Genomic DNA, 19,162 nt, shown 5'->3' with positions numbered 1-19,162 from the left:
CCACAATATACAACTCCAAATCAAAGTGAATAGTCTTTGGAGAAAAAAGCTTGCAACTGTTGATTTTGGACAAACCTGTCCCATCCTATACAATCTGCTCCAATATGAAGCCAGTGATCTCCTAGTTTTCTCTCATTCACATAAGGTTGCTATCACATTTATCCACACAGCTCACTCTTAAGTACCATTAATCAAAATGTTCCCATGCTTTTAAGGAGCAAAGTCACATGGAACCATTGCTGGAGTTCTGAATTAGTTATTTGCATTGAGTATCTTTCTATTGCCTCTCCAGGAATGCTGGATTTAGCCCTATGTGTCATAGTTTCTGATATTAGGTACAAAGGTCGGTACTCTGTTCATCCTATCTTTCATGGGTTTTAAATTACATATATACAAAGACAGCAGAGATATCAAGAAAAGACAAGAGAACGGGATCTCAAATGTCCAGACATTAAGTACCCAGCAAAATGAAGGAAACACATTATAGTCAGGATGAATGTAAATTCGTATTGTCCTTTGCAATTAGGAGACATGGAATAATGTGATACTGTACACAATTGCTGCCTAAGCCACATAATTCTTTGCCAACAATATGTTTCCAAATAGGACCCTCTTTCATTACCAATTTATCTGTTAAGTGGGAAGTAATCTGTTAAGTACAGCACACTTTGATCTGAGTACAATGGAGTGATTCCCTTCCATCAGGCTTCTACTGATAAGATGGCAAACAGCGCAGATATTTTGTGTTTTCAAAAAGCCTGAAAGCTGCAAAGAGGAAATGTGACACACATGATGCATCCCTCTTGTGAACTACTATTTAACAACTGTCTATCTTCTCTGTAGAAGATGGATTGGGATTTTGGAATTTGTCTTCGGAGACAGTCCATTCTGTGTTAATTGGTCAAATAATCCATATACTTTTAGTATCAGCAAAAAAAGGCAATCAAGTAACTAAAAGAGAGAATACTTGGACATAAAATACAAAGGACTAAGTACAACATGAGATTTAAACAAAAAGCTCTGTTTTATTTTAAAACATAAAATGGACAGATAAAAAAGTGTTTAGAAATACAAGAGATGATGATACAATACCCAAGACTGCAAAATGAAGGAAACACGCCTCACAACAGACAGGTTACAGTACCCATTAGTTCATTATTTATACAAAAAATATTTCTCATCATGCTGTTTTAGCTGTTCATGTCTGAATTCTCTGTTCAATACTTTAAAACAGCCTTTACACATTTAACAAAATGTTCTAAAATGAATTATCATGGCACTTCTCTGAAACAAATATGAAAAAGAACACAAAAACTTGCCATCTGCTTTAATTTTCTCACTGAAATCTATGTTAAAGGTGACACCACCACATGAAATATATATTACACACATATACAGGGCAGGGAGCAGGAACATAATTGTAACATCTGTACATTCATTGTTTTTGTGCTTGGAAGAAGGGAAATCTTAAATTTAGAATGCCATTCACTTATAGCTGTGAGATTTAGAAAATGTACCTTTAACAAAGCTGTTTTGTACCATGCATATTAGGAAATGAAACCACTTTCTGCAGTCACATTTTACTTTAGAAAGGCAGTCTAAAGAGCAGAGGATAAGCATTTAAGTTATTTCACATAGATATCTTTGTCCATCTCTGAAGAATATGAACTCAAATATTATTCATCAGTAACAGCAGGAGTTAGTGTTTTTAAATGTACATTATAACTGACATGGAGACTGGTCAAGTACAAAGGCAAATAAAAAAGGTAGATTAAATTCCCCCTCTCCAACATATCCGTATTTTGGAAAAAATACAACGAAGACGATTCATACTATTCCAATAAACTTTTTTTTCATAACATACAAGAGTACCATAAAATTCTCAATAGCAGACATTCACATCGTAGAAGGGTAGCTCTGATGTGCTTTATTTTGGACACAAAGTTTTGTACCAAACTTTTCTACACTGTGCAGAACACTTTGAAGAAACAAGCAAAATACACATTTGGTATCTCCAACCAGCAGTTCCTTTTCAAAAGCAATACAAAATGTTACATCTTATGCGAACATTTAAATTTGCACCTTCAGTTTACTTTTTTATTCATTTCTGCCGCATATTAATGGGTGTGGATCCATTAAGAAAATCTTCACATTCATCTTGCAGCTGAATGTCTAGGACCATCACATAATCTCAAGTGGTAGCCATACGTCTCCAATCACATTGCTAAAGATCCTTTTGCAGTGTAATACTGTCCAAATTTTATACCTGAAGTATGACCTTCTAAATTTATTGTAGAAATAATTTCTCATCCACATTAACAAAAGATACATTATAAAACGATGGCATGAGGTCTTATGTGTGAACATTAGCTGCCAATTTGTGCTAAATATTAATGTATCCCCTCACCAAGTTTTTAATTTAACATGTCACTATACCTCATACTAGTCTAGCCCCTTCTGCTCGGGAAGGCACTCAATTTACATAGCAAGGATGTGAAGTAATAAACTGTTAACAATGGAACGTTTGAAGTTAGGTTTTCTATACAGTGCTTGATAGCAAAATCTTTTAAAAAAAAATATAACAATGATCCCCATTTCCAAGAAAGCCTCTGCTGTCCTTGCCTCTATCAAGGTTAAAGCAAATGCTGTACTACTTTCATCAAGTCAAAGGACATAACAAAGATCCAGCTATAATCTTGAAGAGATCCATAAAAGCAGGCATGAAGAAGAAATTCAGAAATTGCAAGCATAATCCTATGCATGTTTATTCAGAAATAGTGTCACCAAATTCAATGAGGCTCACCCCCAAGTATGCAAAGAATTGATACCTTAATATTGTAACGTGGAGGATTACTTTTTAAGTCCAGTCCACATCAAATGCTTTACCAAGATTTTTAGAGTAGGAGGGTACCACAGCCTTGCACGCACTTCCTCTATCATCTTCCAATTGATTTCAACATAACATTACAGTATTCCCTCATTACTTTGTGGTTCACTTTTTGCGGATTCGCTGTTTCACGGTTTTTCAATAAATTCTAAAATATTATAAATCATAAAAAATTACAATTTACAGCCTAAGGAAGGAAGGGAGGAAGGAGCAGCCAAAGGGAGAGAAAAGGAGCCCAAGTGGCAACGGGAGGAGGTGGCGATTTATCAACACACAATTGGTTGATAAAGACTTAAAATAGTGTATAACTACTAAAATAATGTATAAATATTAAAATAAGTATAGCATCCCCACTTTGCGGATTTTCATTTATTGCGGGTGGTCCTGGAACCTAACCCCAGCAATAAGTGAGGGAACACTATAGCGTAATTAATTCAGATTCACACTCAGATCTGGCCTGAGAATTTGTGACCATTTTTTCAACTGTGTTGGTAACAATCATACGTAAGGAAACAAAACAGATGAAGGAGGAAGAAAGACGTACACGAGTGATTCAATCCTAAATCTCATTTTCAGCTTTTAATTGTAAACTAGGCCTTGCATATGGTTTGCTGAACTTTACTTAATGCACCAAAGTCTCTTTGCCAGGAATACAGCGGGCCTGTCCTATCAACGAGGGTTTGGGTCTGGGACCACGAGTGCATACAAAAAAAGTGGATGATTACAGCCCATGTTATTAAATGGCACCAACATGAACACACTGGCTTCGGCATTTCCACGTCCATGTTTCTATCATTTAATAAGACAGGGTGTGACAATATGTGATCAGTGGAACTTGTGGATTTTGAGCCCGAGGATCCGGAAGGCCCATCGTCCTTTCATAAAGACAATATAGCTGCACTGAATTTCAAGCAAAACTAGCTGACAAAAGCATTAGGCATCCAATAAATAGTTGCCTCAATGTTCTATTTTAATTTTGGCAAGATTTCAGATTTTCTTATATTTCCTGAAATGCAACCATCTTATAGTAGATTAGTATTTTATATAGATGGCAAATAATGAAAGTACATATATTTTAAAAAATGCATCCCAACAGCAAACTGTTCATAAAAAATATAAGTAACAAGTGGCACAGTTTGGATGTGAGAGATCAGACACATTCCTCAGCAGACATCAGAAGGGGATTGATGTATTCAAAACCTTCAAATTCAGACTGATCAATCTTCTTCACAATATCACTGAAAATAAAAGCAGCAGTGTAATTATAAAATGTCTGGTACGAAAGTGCATAACTGTAGTTATAAAAAATACACATCCCAAGAACCTTTTGGACTCATTTTCTCCTGATAAAGAACCCTATAATCTTGGAAAGCTTGCATAATGTTTTAGAGCTTTTTGGTTGGCTTAATATCACTGTCTTGCATATTTGGATTTTGTTATTTATTGCTGCTTGGCCAACATAGCTAATTCTGGATAAACAAAGTCACTACTAACAACAACAAATACCAAAATACTATAAATAACAGAGCTCTTAATATATTGAAACAAATGATACAACCTGTCCATTCTATATTACATGATTTGACACATTTTCCAGCCAGATACTTCTGCAACATGGCTCCAGATTCAAATTATGGTATCTCCAGTTAGATCAAATAGATACCAGAGTTTGGAAAAGACATGTGCCAGAGACCATGAAGAAATACTTTTATGTAATGTGGATTAGAAGGATGAAAACTGACTTGGGTATAAAAGAAAGTTCCTACAGTATACTGGCTAAGGGATTGCAAGCATCACCCCAAGGATATTTTTTTTTTTAAATTCAGAAGCCAAATTAACCACAGCTTCCTGGGCAATCCACCAAATGTTCTACTGCTCATCATAATGTGGCAATTATTCTTGGTTTCATAGGAGCATAAACTCAAGCCAATCAAAGAAAGGATCATTTTAGCCCAGTATCTTGTTTCTACCAAGTATACCTATTAAGAAGACATCATGCCAAAAGCATTTGCTATTTTATCTCCACTTCTAGCATATTGTTATTTAGAGAGATTACGTTAGCAGACTCCACAGCTACTGCCCGATTTACTACCATGAAAATATCATTGACTTACTCATCATCAGGAGTGAGTTGAACAGGTTCATTTGTGAACTGGGAATCAAAGTTGTCCAGACCAAATTCTCCAGATATGTTTGGTTTAAATGGAGGAACCACTTGTTTTTGTTCCATCTAGGAGTAAGTTCATATAACATTAAAACATAATGAGACACAAGTAGATTGTCCTGAAAACACTGTAATTTATGGTAGGACAACACAAATATGTTGCCAGTCCCTGGCACATTTGAAAAAAACAACAACTTATGACCCCACCACATCAGATAACATGAGGAGCACTTCTTTAAAAGTACATCTTCCTGAATCAAAAGATTTAAGTTCTTACAATTTCATAAGTGACACACACTAACTCAAAAATGTTAGCTTTATTTTCAATGGTAAAAGCTAGCTAATCCTGGAAAGATTACAGAAATACAGTCTACATAAAAATCTTAAAAACAATGTACACTTACCAGATCCCAATCAACATTACGGAAAAATGGATGTCCCTGAATGTCTGCAAATCCTGTTTGCGGATGGCACCCTAAACGTTCTTTTGGATCCTTTAGTAGGAAAAAAGTATTAATTTTTATTAATGGTAGTCAAGCTAGTAATACTGATACTGAGCCACATAGTAAATGTGCTAATCTTACATCTATTTCATACTATTATGGTTTGTTAACAGGCAGGCAAAGTGCAACTGATTTGAGGAAATGACCCCTTCAGAGATGCCACCATGCAAAACTAGTATAAGAACAAACACTTGTATTACGTATTATTTTCTAATGGAACTCACGAAGATATACATGACATAGAAATGTTCAAATAAATAATAACAATTGTTGGTTAAAAGGCCTATTTGCTTGGCTATTGTCAGATTCAAAACTGATCTTACCCTATGGCAATTTTAATCATGTCACTTCTTGACCATATTCATATTTATTTATTAAAATGTTTATATCGTACATATGAGGATCTCTGAGAAATATACAATAGAATAAATTTTAGAAAATAAACAGCAATAATTTTAAAAGATGTAAGAAAAATGTTTTGACTTGGTGCTCTTCAAAATCAGACAAATGCCTTTCTTTTAAATCATGTACAGTAGAGTCTCACTTATCCAGCACTCGCTTATCCAACGTCCTGGATTATCCAATGCATTTTTGCAGTCAATGTTTTCAATACATCGTGATATTTTGGTGCTAAATTCGTAAATAATTACTACATAGCATTACTGTGTATTGAACTACTTTTTCTTTAAAATTTGTTGTATAACATGTTTTGATGCTTAATTTGTAAAATCATAGCCTAATTTGATGTTTAATAGGCTTTTTCTTAATCTCTCCTTATTATCCAACATATTCGCTTACCCAACGTTCTGCTGGCCCGTTTATGTTGGATAATTGAGACTCTACTGTACTTTTAAAACAGAAATGTTCATTTCACTGGCTTTTTCTTTTAGTCAATATAGCTGAACCTTGTTTCAAACTGCTGTAACCAGCTGTGGGTCCCATGCTGGGAGGCAGGAAAATATAAATAAAATACAGAAATAATACAAATTTGAAACTTAAGCTCTTACCTTGTTGAGAAAACTTTTTAGAACACTTGCTGCCTTCACAGAAAGGGATCGTGGGATACGGATTTGCTTCTCCAGAATAACTAGAAAAAAAATAAGAAACAGCATTCACATTTGATAAATTTTTGATTTAGAAATATAAAGACACATAGAGATTAGAATAAAGGTCTGGATAAATTATGAGTTTTTTTTTTATCCTACTCTTCTATTGCTTTCACAGAAATTTCCTGACAGCCCCTATGACATATACTCTTCTAGATAGCTTTTGTTCTAATTTACTCCTTGTTGGGTACTTTAGGTAGCTGCCATTAAAAAAATATTACAAAACTTTTAAAGTAACAAATTGACTGCATATTCCTCATTTATTGCTTACTAGCTGTGCCCGGCCACGCGTTGCTGTGGCGAAGTCTGTGGTATGGGAAATAAAGTATTGAGGAATTGGTGGTAGTTAAGGTAAAGGGTAAAGGTTTTCCCCTGACATTAAGTCCAGTCATGTCTGATTCTGGGGGTTGGTGCTCATCTCCATTTCTAAGCCGAAGAGCCGGCGTTGTCCGTAGACTCCTCCAAGGTCATGTGGGATGACTGCATGGAGCGGCGTTACCTTCCCGCCGGAGCAGTACCTATTGATGCACTCACATTTGCATGTTTTTGAACTTCTGGGTTGGCAGAAGCTGTGGCTAACAGTGGGGGCTCTCTCAGCTCCCCCAATTCAAACCTGCGGCCTTTCGGTCCAGAAGTTCAGCAGCTCAGCGCTTTAACACGCTGCGCCATCAGGGGATATTATTTCCTAAAGGTTGTGAATATACAATATTTCTGATTGGTTTTTTTTCTGTTGGAGGCAAGTATGAATGCTGCAATTAGGAAAAATGATTAGGATGTAATGGCCTTGCAGCTTTAAAGCCTGGCTGTTTCCTCCTTGAGTGAATTTTTTGTTGGGAGGTGTTAGCTGGCCCTGATTGTTTCCTGTCTGGAATTCCCTTGTTTTCAGAGTGGTGTTGTTTGCGATATTTTATGTGCTTCTACTGTCTGTGGCCCTGAGAAAACAGAGGATTTGCCAGACTTTGATGATGGGAATACTTTGTTGGGAGGTGTTAGCTGGCCCTGATTGTTTCCTGTGTGGAATTCCGCTGTTTATTTACTGTCCTGGTTTTAGAGATTATATTGTTCTGCATTATTCTATCCCAGGAATTATTTCATATTAAAGTAGAATCTCACTTATCCAACATTCACTTATACAATGTTCTGGATTATCCAACGCACCAAAACATCATGTTAAACAACAAATTTGGGAGAAAAAGTAGTTCAATACACAGTAATGCTATGTAGTAATTACTATATTTATGAATTTAGCACCAAAATATCACAATGCATTTAAAACATTTACTACAAAAATGCATTGGATAATCCAGAACATTGGATAAGCGAGTGTTGGATAAGTGAGACTCTACTGTAATTACTACCTAGCATTACTGCACATGGAACTACTTTTTCTGTCAAATTTGTTGTATAATATGATGTTTTGGTGCTTAATTTGTATAACGATTACCTAATTTGATGTTTAATAGGCTTTTCCTTAATCCCTTCTTATTATCCAACATATTCACTTATCCTGCCGGCCTGTTTATGTTGGATAAGTGAGACTCTACTGTTTATTGATAATCTTATATTATCTGCTTAGAACTGGATTATATGAGGCCCCTTCTTCACAGCTGTATAAAATGCACACTGAAGTGGATTATATGGCAGTGTGGAGTCAAGATAACCCAGTGCAAAGCAGATGATATAAGATTATAAATGGGTTATATAGCTGTGTGGAAGGGCCTTGAGTCTACACTGCCATATAATCCAGTGCAAATTAGATAGCCTAAGTCTGCCTGTCCCCTAACTGAACCCTGGCTGTCCCTTGGCTTGCTAGGAGTTGGTTGCTAGGAGACGAAGTGGGCAGAGATTAGCCCTCTAAACTGGCAGCAATTGGATAAAAAAATTATTGCTCCCCCTCTAATTAGGAGTTTGTTTTTCTTTTCTTTTTGTTGTATCAACCTGGAGGCATGGATGATGGGTTGTGTTGTCAAATTTCGAGGTTGCGGGGCCTGTACTTTTGTTGTTTTGTGAGTCGCCGTGATGCCATCACTCTTTTATATATATAGATGTGATCACAACATATGCCCCAAAAATTGAGACACAAGGATGCTTCCATTTGCTTAAAAGCAGCATTAAATTAGTCCAATGGAAGCCTATCCGTAGGCTAGTTCTACAATAATTGTTCAAACAAACATGAATCTAATTGGATATTTGTCAGGAGGTAAGTTTTACTTTGTTATATCTTCCAGCATTTACTCGCTGTCCTGCTATTTAATTATTCTTCAGTACTGATACAAATGGACATGATAAAAATTTGACAATTTAGATTTACTCACCTTGGAAAAGATAGTCTTCTGTGTTTTGATCAGGATTATCAGAACTTCCAACAATATCAAAAGGCGATCTTCCTGCCATCATTTCAAACATCAGCACACCCAAAGCCCACCAGTCCACACTAAACCCTATGATTTTGAACAAGACAGTACAACACTTACAGAATTTGATACCATCAGCCTCTAGATACGATAAAACATTTATTATTTAAACATGTGACAAATATAGCATGAAGACGAACAGTGCTTAAAAGTCACAAAATCAAAGATTTAAACGTAATCTACATGAACAAGAAAATCACCACTATGGTCTATTTCTGTTAAAGCAATATATGCAATGGTAAAGCGGTTTCTCCTTCACAGAAAAAGATTTGCAGATATAAATCTAACATGTATTGATGGTGTGGTGAGGGTTCATCAAGCCTAACCTGTTCCCAAACACATTGGTTTTCAGGAATTATTATTTTTGTATTGAAGTGTTTCATATTTGGCACTACCTCCAACATAAGGTAATGCAGTGGGAAAAAAGCATTTTATCATCTTACTTGCCTCAGCAATAGTGTTGTTGGAATTCAGCACCAAATGATCCCCAAGTATTGACATATCCCAGCATAATGCTCCTACATCTGCTTGAACTGAGTCAAACAAACATCTGAATGCAAAATCCTACCAATCCGAGGTGATATCATTTGTGATATCACATTAAGGCTTGTGATACCACATTAAGAACCGGTCACTACAAAATATTTTACACTAGGTTCCAATTCCAGGCATTTCTAAATAGCATAAAAATGCTAAAAAATATTAAGGGGAATCCATGGTGATTATCTGTAGTTTGTGAACTTTAACCAGAATGACATGTACTCTGTGGCATAAGCATTTTGAAAAGACACACACACGAGTAAAAATACTCACAAACAGTCAGGGTCATATTATAATAACCATCAGTGGTACTGAAAAATCACTGTATTTTTAATTAGTGTGGGCAGCAGACAATTCCAAGGCATCTGCTAGATTACTGTGAAAACTGCCTGTATGAGACTGTAGAATTACTTTTGGACTGAGCAGCATACAGAGGGGTTTTTTCTGGTCACTTCTCAGCTTCAACCAGTCCAACCACTGTGCTCTCCCTCAAAGTTCATTATTACTGGAATGTCTGCATCTTCTGCAGATCCAGAAGTGTTTGAACTAAATAACGAATGTGCTTAATTCTGCCATCATAAAAACACAGCCATAGCAAAGGAGAAAAATCTAAGGTGACGGCTAGCCCTAAATATTTTATTTATTACTAGTATATCACTTCAAATTTAGAAATAGGTTCTACTCAGGGATCATCAATGATCACACAGAATGACAAGAAGTAATACAAAGCTGAATTCCAAGTTGTCTTTACAACACGGCATTGCAATGACTGTTACTTACCATAATCTTCTCCACGTAAGATCTCTGGAGCAATGTAGTTGGGAGTGCCACAGAAAGTGCTGGTTGTATCTCCAGGCCTTAATCCTTCCTTTTTAAATTGGACGGAAAGAAAGAAACATGCCTTATACCAGTGGTTCCCAAACTTATTTGGCCTACCACCCCCTTTCCAGAAAAAATATTACTCAGCACCCCCCCCCCCCCGGAAAGGGGGCATGGCTTAGAGTGGTGGGCATGGCTCCTGCTCAAGAGGGCAGGGCTGAGCCTCTCCCCTAGTCCAAGATGCAGGGCTGGGAGGGGGGCGGGGCCACAAATGGGCAGCCAGGACTGGGATGGGCGGAATTACGAGCTCTGAGGCAGGGCTGAACTTCTATCCCTGTCCTGTGGCGCCTGCCAGGACACAGGGGGCGGAGCTAGAGGAGGGGGCGGGGCCTCTTCCCAAGTGCCTGATAAGGCCGAACCTCTATACCTCGCCCCCGTGTTCTAACGAGCGCCTCAGGGGAGGTATACAGAGGCTCAGCCCTGTCTCTTCTTGGGAAGAGGCCCTGCCCCTAAGTCCTAAAAGGCCTCTCAGGAGAACTATAGAGGATCAGTCCTGTCTCGGGCTCTTGGAAGGAGGCCCCACCCCCTTCCCTAGCTCCGCCCTCTGTGTCCCAACAAGCGCCTCAAGAGAGGCATAGATTCTCAGCCGTCTCGGGCTCTTGGGAAGAGGCCCCTCCCCTCCCCCATGTCCTAATAGGTGCCATCACTGCCCCCCTGGATCGCTGCAGTGCTCACCAGGGGGTGGTAGTGCCCACTTTGGGAATCACTGCCTTATATCATTCATAGATTTATTCTGCTTTTCTTTGTAACAGTTAATATTAAAATGTGCTTTCTTTTTTGATGCACATGGTCAAGGATTAGGTGCAGATATACTGTCAGTTTATTTATATATGAAAGTGAGGAGAACAGGTACAATCCACTTTGCCTTGTGAGATAATAGTTTATACTACCTATTTTTGTGAGGGGATGTGTATATCATGTTATCTGATAACATGACTTGATTCTGGCCACTTTCTGCTTGTTGCCCATTATCAAGAGACTTCTTTATCTCATCTCTTGGTCTACTTCTTCTAGAATACTATCAAATGCACTGAATACAACATTACAAAAATGCAGTGCTGAAGGGGAAGAAATCTACAAATGAACACAACATGTAGGTGTAAAAAGGTCCTCTTTTAGAATCTCATGTTATCTGATAACATGACTTGATTCTGGCCACTTTCTGCTTGTTGCCCATTATCAAGAGACTTCTTTATCTCATCTCTTGGTCTACTTCTTCTAGAATACTATCAAATGCACTGAATACAACATTGCAAAAATGCAGTGCTGAAGGGAAAGAAATCTACAAATGAACACAACATGTAGGTGTAAAAAGGTCCTCTTTTAGAATCATAAAATGACAGAATAATATGAGTTGGAAGAAATCACATAAGCCATCTAGTCCAACCCCCTGCCATGTAGGAAACACATAATCAAAGCACCCCTGACAGATGGTCATCCAGCCTCTGTTTAAAAGCCTCCAAGACTCTATTTTAAAGTCTCCAAGGAAGGAGCTCCCACCACACTCCAAGGCAGAGAGTTCCACTGCTAAACAACTCTCACAGTCAGAGTTCATGTGGAATCTCCTCTCCTGTAATTTGAACCTATTGCTTTGTGTCCTAGTTTCCAGGGTAGCAGAAAAAAAGCCTGCTCCCTCTTCCTTATGACATCCTTTCACATATTTATACATGGCTATCATGTTTCATCTCAATCTTCTTTTCTGCAGGCTAAACATATCCAGCTATTTAAGACGTTCTTCATAGAGCAAGGTCTCCAGACCTTTCATCATTTTAGTTGCCCTCCTCTGGACACCTTTCAGCCTGTCAATATCTCAGATGAGGTCTAACCAAAGCAGAATAGAGGGATACCATCACTTCTCTCGATCTAGACACTATACTCCTTTGGATGCAGTCCAAAATCCCATTGGCTTTTTTAGCTGCTGTATCACATTGTTGGCTCATGTTCAACTGGTTGTCCACTAAGACTCCAAGATCTTTTTCACATGTACTGTTGTCGAGCCAGGCATCACCCATTCTGTATCTTTGTGTTTCTTTTTTTTCTGCCTAAGTGTAGTATCTTACATTTGTCCTTGTTGAAATTCATTTTGTTAGTTTTGGTCCAGCTCTGTAATCTGTTGAGGTCATTTTGAATTCTGATCTTGTCTTCTGGAGTATCAGCTATCCCTCTAATTTGGTGTCATCTGCAAACCTGATAAACATGCCCTCTAAACCTTCATCCAAACATTAATAAAGTTACTGAACAGTACTGGGCCCAGGACTGAACCCAAGAATTCTCAAAAATTATTACCAGTGGTTCTGAAATGACTTCTGCTATTTCCTTCAATATTCTTGGATGTAGTTCATCTGGCCCTGGAGACTTCAATTCATTTAGAGTAGCCATGTACCTACTTTGGGCTGCATTTCCCCAATTACCTCGTCTGCTCCATGTTGCACAGGTTGAATCTCCTTTTGAAAGAAGACTGAGGTAAAGATGTTGAGCAGCTCTGCCTTTTCCCTATCCCGTTAGCATTTCACCACCTTATTCACAGAGGCCCTATCGTTTCCCTTTTCTTCCTTTTTCTACTGACACAACCAAAGAACCCCTTTTATATTTTTTAATCTTTCTGGCAAGACTGAGCTCATTTTGCGCTTTAGCCTTGAAAACATTTTCCCTATATATGCTGGTTATTTGTTTGAATTCCTCTTTGGTGATTTCCTCCCCTTTCCATTTCTTGTGCATGTCTCTTTTAAATCTTAGCTCAGTTAAACGTTCTTTGGACATCCATTCTGGATGCTTTACGCTTCTCTTATGTTTTCTCCTTCCTGGCACTCTTTGCAATTGTGTCTTCCTGGCACTCTTTGTAATTGTGTCACTTTTAAGAAATTCCCTTCCATGATTAACTCCCTTCTCTTTTAGTATTTCTGTCCATGGAATCATGTTCAGTATTTCCTTAAATTTCCTGAAGCCAGCTCTCCTAAAGTCTACAATGCATTTTTGACTTCTTAGTTTCACCCTTCCTTTGTATCACAAATTCCAGGAGTACATGGTCACTCCCACCTAAGGATCCTACCACTTCCACTCCATTGACCAGGTCCTTGGTGTTGGTCAGGATCAGATCCAGAATAGCTAATCCCCTCGTTGATTTCTCTTCCTACTGGACAGTAAAACTCTAAGGCAAGTGACGAATCTGTTGGATTTTGTACTTTTGGCAAAGTTTGTTTTCCAACAAATATCCGATTCATTTTGATGAGGAAGACTTGATTATTGGTATTGGGGTGGATGCAAAGCATAAGAATAATCTGATATACTGACACACGAAGTTTTATGTTCTTACATAAAACTATCCACTGGAAGGATAGTGAGGAACAGAAATTTTCAATTTTAAGCAATGCACAAACCTTATATAGATAGCATCATCGTTCTGCTTCAACCAGTTTGTAAGACACACAGTTTCATTTTTAGGCTCAGCTGATTACAGCTGGCAGAACAAGGAAAACATCTTACGAGTAGTAATTCTATCTGACTTACTAAAACTGATTGGATTTGCCTGTCACAACAAGCTCAGCTCCACTTGCCTGATCACCTTTACTAGAAGTGGTCAAATCTGTCAGGACCTGTCTGGCTAGCCTCACCACCAAGAAGCCAAAGAAGTAAACCTGCAACAAACCATAGGTTATTTTGCTGGTTTGTGAGGGAAAAGAGAAGACAGGGAGCTGACTCCAGACATACCACCAAATGCATTCCAGTTTGTTCAACCACTACTATGCAATATTGTTTCATGTCTGAGAGCCAGTATAATATTAACAGTTTGGGGTCATCTCAGCTATGGAATTCCACTGGTTGAGCTTGGCCAAATCGTACTCTCTCAGCCTCTGAGCCAACTCTGAGCAAATCTTGGCAAGAAAACCCCATGTTAGAGTAACCCTAAACTGAGCCTAAGTTGGAAACAATTAGAAGGTACAAAACAGCACTTCCTGTCTAGTAATTACGTCACTAGAGGGAATTACGGATGCATCTTGTGTAGGGGAAATATATCCTTTGTTGATTTACTTACTCTGCTAAAGATTGAATGCTTTTCATATTTTTTAAGCAAGGGTTTGGCCATTGAGACTTTATACATGAAGCATGGATGAATGTTGAGCAATTTCGCTTGATCTGAACAATTTTAAGTATTTTGCCGATTTATTTTTTAAAATATTTTACAAAAGCTCTTTCCCAAACCTGCCTTCAAAACACATGTATCTCCCAACACAGCAATATTTAATGTCTGGTATACCTAGAATATGAGGAAGCCAGAGCTATTTCTAGAAAACAAATTTAAGGTTATTAACTAAAGTCTATGTTAATATAGCCAACACACACTTTTAAAAAGACATCCAGATAGGAATACTAAGTCTATAAATCTTGTTTTTGTTTCTTGGCTCTCACCTTACACATGCCGTAGTCAGTCAGTTTGATATGTCCCTCAGAATCCAGCAACACATTGTCTAGCTTCAGGTCCCTATAAATTATTCCTCGTTCATGAAGATAGTTTAGTGCTAAACTGATTTCTGCAGAATAAAACCTAAAATGAAATATGAATATCTTATTAAAAAATTTCAGTAATATCGTGGGACCAACTAGCAACATATATCAAAATGAAACTTTGCCCTCCTTCTAAGCATTCTAGCCATCTCAAACCTCAACGAAAGCCCAGATGCCAGGACCTTCTACCTTTTGTGCAGGTGTTATTTCTACCTTTCATCTTGTAACTTTCCTAAGTTAAGCTTCTATACACTCTTTTAAGATATGCATTCTCTCCATAAAAACTTAAGCAGCTCAATTTCTAGGTTTTACACTCAGCTAAGAGAGTATATTCAATTACAGCAACCTGATGTCCCCAAACTTCACTTCAATCTGAAATTCTAAGGAAAAACAGCAGGATGTTTGTGTCTTATACATTCAGATAGGAACTTTAAAAATATGCCCACAGATATCAAACTGCAGGCCAATTCCTAGAAATATTGGTGGGGTAAAATAAATCTAGAAAATAAATGTATGCAGAAACAAAACAGAAACCTCTTTCTCTTTCTCAGCTATTCTGAAAAGGAATGACTAAATGTAGCATCATGTGTCCAGTGGGGAAAATTATACATTTATGCTTAAGGTAAAAGTAAGAAAAATGAATTAGAACATATTTTAACATCTCTAAAATGGATTATTTGAAGTATTAAATCTAAATTACTCTATTTCTTGTTATGTTAATCTTTTGAGACAAGAAAAAGCAATTTAATTATGTCAGCAAGGTAATATTCCATCTATGAAACAAATAGAACATATTCCATCTAACGAGACATCTTTTGTCTCAATGAACTCACAGTTGCACATAAAACCCACACTAGAGAAAGACATACCTAGAGTGTTCTTCTGGCAATTTTCTTTGGCGCTGCATATGAAACATGAGATCCCCTCCATTTACATATTCAATGACAAAAAATAACCTGAAATATAAAAGTAAATTATATAATGATTTAATTTAAACCCTATTTATAGTCATGATCCATTTTATTATTGCCTGTTTAATTTCAAAAACTCCTGCCTTCACCACAAACAATATTCACATGTGCCAACTGGTCCCAAACTTGCAAATTTTCTCTATGTGATCATATTCTGTTCACTATTTTTTCACTTATTCCAGATGGGGAGAGAGAAAGAGGAACACAACCACCTTAGGACGCAACAGAATTATTGTTACAATGTTCCTTGCAGCAATTCTTCTAAATGTTCTTTCCCTTTCCTTGCCAAAAATTATCTCAGGTATGCCATAGGAGGCAGGCAAGCAATGGTACTAAATGAATCAAACAAATGCTGTATCACTGTGAAAATTCTTCGAAGTAAGCTTACAATTTTCTATTCCTTTCCTATGAACATTTCCATCAGTTATATCAAGTTCTTAATCTAAAATTAAATACATCATCTCCCTCATACTTGCAATTTTGTTTTCAAAAAGACATATGACCAAAGAAATAATGGTATTCAAATCGCTGCTCCTTAAATATCCCCCCCCCCCCTTTACTCTTAATAGGGTAAAACAACTTTAATGCCAGGCAAGCTATAAAAAAGCAGCCAAACAATAATTATCGCATGTCTCAACTTTCAGTTTTTAAGTAACATGGACATTCCAGTATTCAATTTTTCAAAAATGTCAACAATCTGATTTCACAACACCTTGCTCCCATTTTTCCACATTCACAGATGGTTTCCCTTTTCAGTATTTCTTTTCTGAAAATTATGTTAGCAATTAAATTTCATCTTGAGCATCCTTTCTAGGGCAGGAAGGAACCAACTGACCAACCTTTAAAATATTTTCCAGAAGAAGCTGCATATATAATTGTGTTGCATTTTGCTAATTATAACTTACAATAACAAGAAAAGCTTTTACTGCACAATTACCTGCTCTCTGTCTGGAAACAGGAGTGAAGACCAACAAGGAAGGGATGATTAGATGCCTGTTCAAAAACATGTTTTTCTGTCTGAACCCAATCAATATCCTGAAAGAGAACATACACAGTAAAAATAGTATTCTCTTCATACTTTTTGATAAGTATAAATGAAACTGCAAAATGAATGACTCTGCAATAATTTGTAAAAAAAAGCCAAATAATGGAGCTTCCCAAACATAATAATAATAATAATAATAATAATAATAATAATAATAATAATTATTTTATTTTTATACCCCGCCCCATCTCCCCGAGGGGACTCGGAGCAGCTTACATGGGGCCAAGCCCAGGCAATCTAAATCCATAATAAAAGCGAAAACCTGGATGTGTGTATGTGGCACAGATGTCTGCTCACACAGACAGCTTCTGGCCTCCACAAACAGGCTATAGTTCCCAGGGTCAATCTAGCAAATCACTCTTTTCCACTGACATTGTGGTCACAGCGAGCGCCATGAACATGCAGCCCAGCTCCTGCCCATGTTCTCCCCAACACTACGGCCCACCACCCAAGTAATGCTTTCGTTTGGGGACCATTTCATCCTAGATTTTGCTTTTTCTTCCACCACAGGCAGGCATCCCAGGGTTCGCCATTGCTGTGGAATTTGCATGGCCCCGCCCACTGCCCTTTCCTTTCCAATCTCTCTGCATAACAAACAGAGCAGAACTGAGCTGCAACTAAACTTACTGGAGGAGTTTAGGAACTGACTCCACATGGTGGAAGTTGTAGTTCACCCTGCATCAAGTCAGAGCCCTGTCACTCCTACTGAGGAATATAGGGGAGTTGTAGTTCACCTACACCCAGAACACTATGAACCCAAATAATGATGGCTCTCGGCCAAACTTGCCATGCAGACCCGATATGCCCAGATTTGACTACTGGTGGGTTTTGAGGGGAACTGGACTGGAAGTTGAGGAGTAGTAGGTACTGGGATTTATAGTTCACCTGCAATGAATGAGCATCACACTTGGCACACAGAGCCCCCATAACCAATACAACATATTGGACAAGTTTGGGGGAAAAGGGAGTTATAGTTCACCTGCAGCCAGATAAACATGACCTACGGAACATACTGCAGGTATTTGTGGGAAGGGGCCTTGATTTTGGGAGTTGTAGTTCACCTCGATCCAAAGACCACTGAATATAGCCAATGACGATTCTAGACCAAACTTGGCACACAGACTGAATATTACCTGCTGGGGATATTGATAGATATTTCGGGGCAATTGCCCCGGGAATCTGGAAGTTGCAGTAGTTCACCCCCATCCACAGAGTCCTGCAGCACACCTGGTACACAGGCCCAAAATGGCCAACTTATAATACTGGCAGGGTTTGGGGAGGATTCAGCCACAATTCTGGGAATTGCAGTTCACCCACTCCAAACAGAAAACATAACATTAAAACACGAATACCATTCTCAAATGACCCGGGCATCGCCGGGTCCCCAAGCTAGTAAGCATATAAAACTCAGCAATAAAAATAAATCATAAACAGATAAAATAACATATACCAATAAACAATAAGCACACTTTGATAAAAACCTGGGTTGGCTCCTAAAAAGGGTAGTGGGCCAGAAAAGTGCAAATAGTTTTATGCAGTACAGATTAGGAAAGAGGTAGGTACCAGGGACTATTATCCCATTAAGGTGCTGGAGGAGGCATACACCTAAAGACTATATACGGCAAGGAGTAAAAATGCTATAAAAATAGAATGAACAAACAGGGCAATCTCAAACTAAGGAAATCAGTCGCCAAAAGCCTGTTGGAAGAGTCTAGTTTTCAGGCTTTTCTGAAAAATAAGGAGGGTAGGGGCCTGCCTAATCTCCCTGGGGAGAGAGTTCCAGAGCCGGGGGGCCACTATGGAGAAGGCCCTCTCCCTCATTCCCACCAACCACGATTGCGGTTGACATACTTTTTAGACAAGTATAATTTCATGACACAGTAATTCAAATTTACTAGCAAACCGGAGGTTAAACCTATCTCATATAAGAGATACAGGCACATACATAAATTGTAATAATGAAATGTGTGGGGACACAACATATCTCATGGAAACTTTTTATTTATAATATTAAAATACATGATTTATTGCTTATTTCTGAGGTTTCTTGTTATGTTCATACAACACACTGACATACTTCATCCGACACACAGTTTGGAAAGTGCAGATGACCATCATAGAGTTGGAATAGACCATATGGAACATCCAGT

General features: G+C 37.9%; 1 protein-coding gene across 1 annotated transcript in view; it reads right to left on the bottom strand.

Moving 5' to 3' along the window:
- Window positions 1-1,005: 1,005 nt before the first annotated feature.
- prkci (protein kinase C iota) overlaps window positions 1,006-19,162 on the bottom strand; it is a 57,639-nt gene continuing 39,482 nt past the window's right edge. Inside the window, exons 10-18 of the mRNA XM_003218138.4 lie at window positions 16,905-17,002; window positions 15,866-15,952; window positions 14,901-15,036; window positions 10,395-10,482; window positions 8,976-9,101; window positions 6,562-6,641; window positions 5,456-5,545; window positions 5,002-5,117; window positions 1,006-4,125 (exon numbers count right to left, since the gene is read on the bottom strand). Coding sequence (XP_003218186.3) covers window positions 4,038-4,125; window positions 5,002-5,117; window positions 5,456-5,545; window positions 6,562-6,641; window positions 8,976-9,101; window positions 10,395-10,482; window positions 14,901-15,036; window positions 15,866-15,952; window positions 16,905-17,002 — 909 coding nt within the window. The 3' untranslated portion in view covers window positions 1,006-4,037. The remainder of the gene's footprint in view (window positions 4,126-5,001; window positions 5,118-5,455; window positions 5,546-6,561; window positions 6,642-8,975; window positions 9,102-10,394; window positions 10,483-14,900; window positions 15,037-15,865; window positions 15,953-16,904; window positions 17,003-19,162) is intronic.

The sequence above is a fragment of the Anolis carolinensis genome, chromosome 3 (assembly GCF_035594765.1).
Source record: "Anolis carolinensis isolate JA03-04 chromosome 3, rAnoCar3.1.pri, whole genome shotgun sequence".
Taxonomy (NCBI): domain Eukaryota; kingdom Metazoa; phylum Chordata; class Lepidosauria; order Squamata; family Dactyloidae; genus Anolis; species Anolis carolinensis.
The sequence above is the reverse complement of the archived record's forward strand: the minus strand, read 5'-3'. Positions and strand labels throughout refer to the sequence as shown.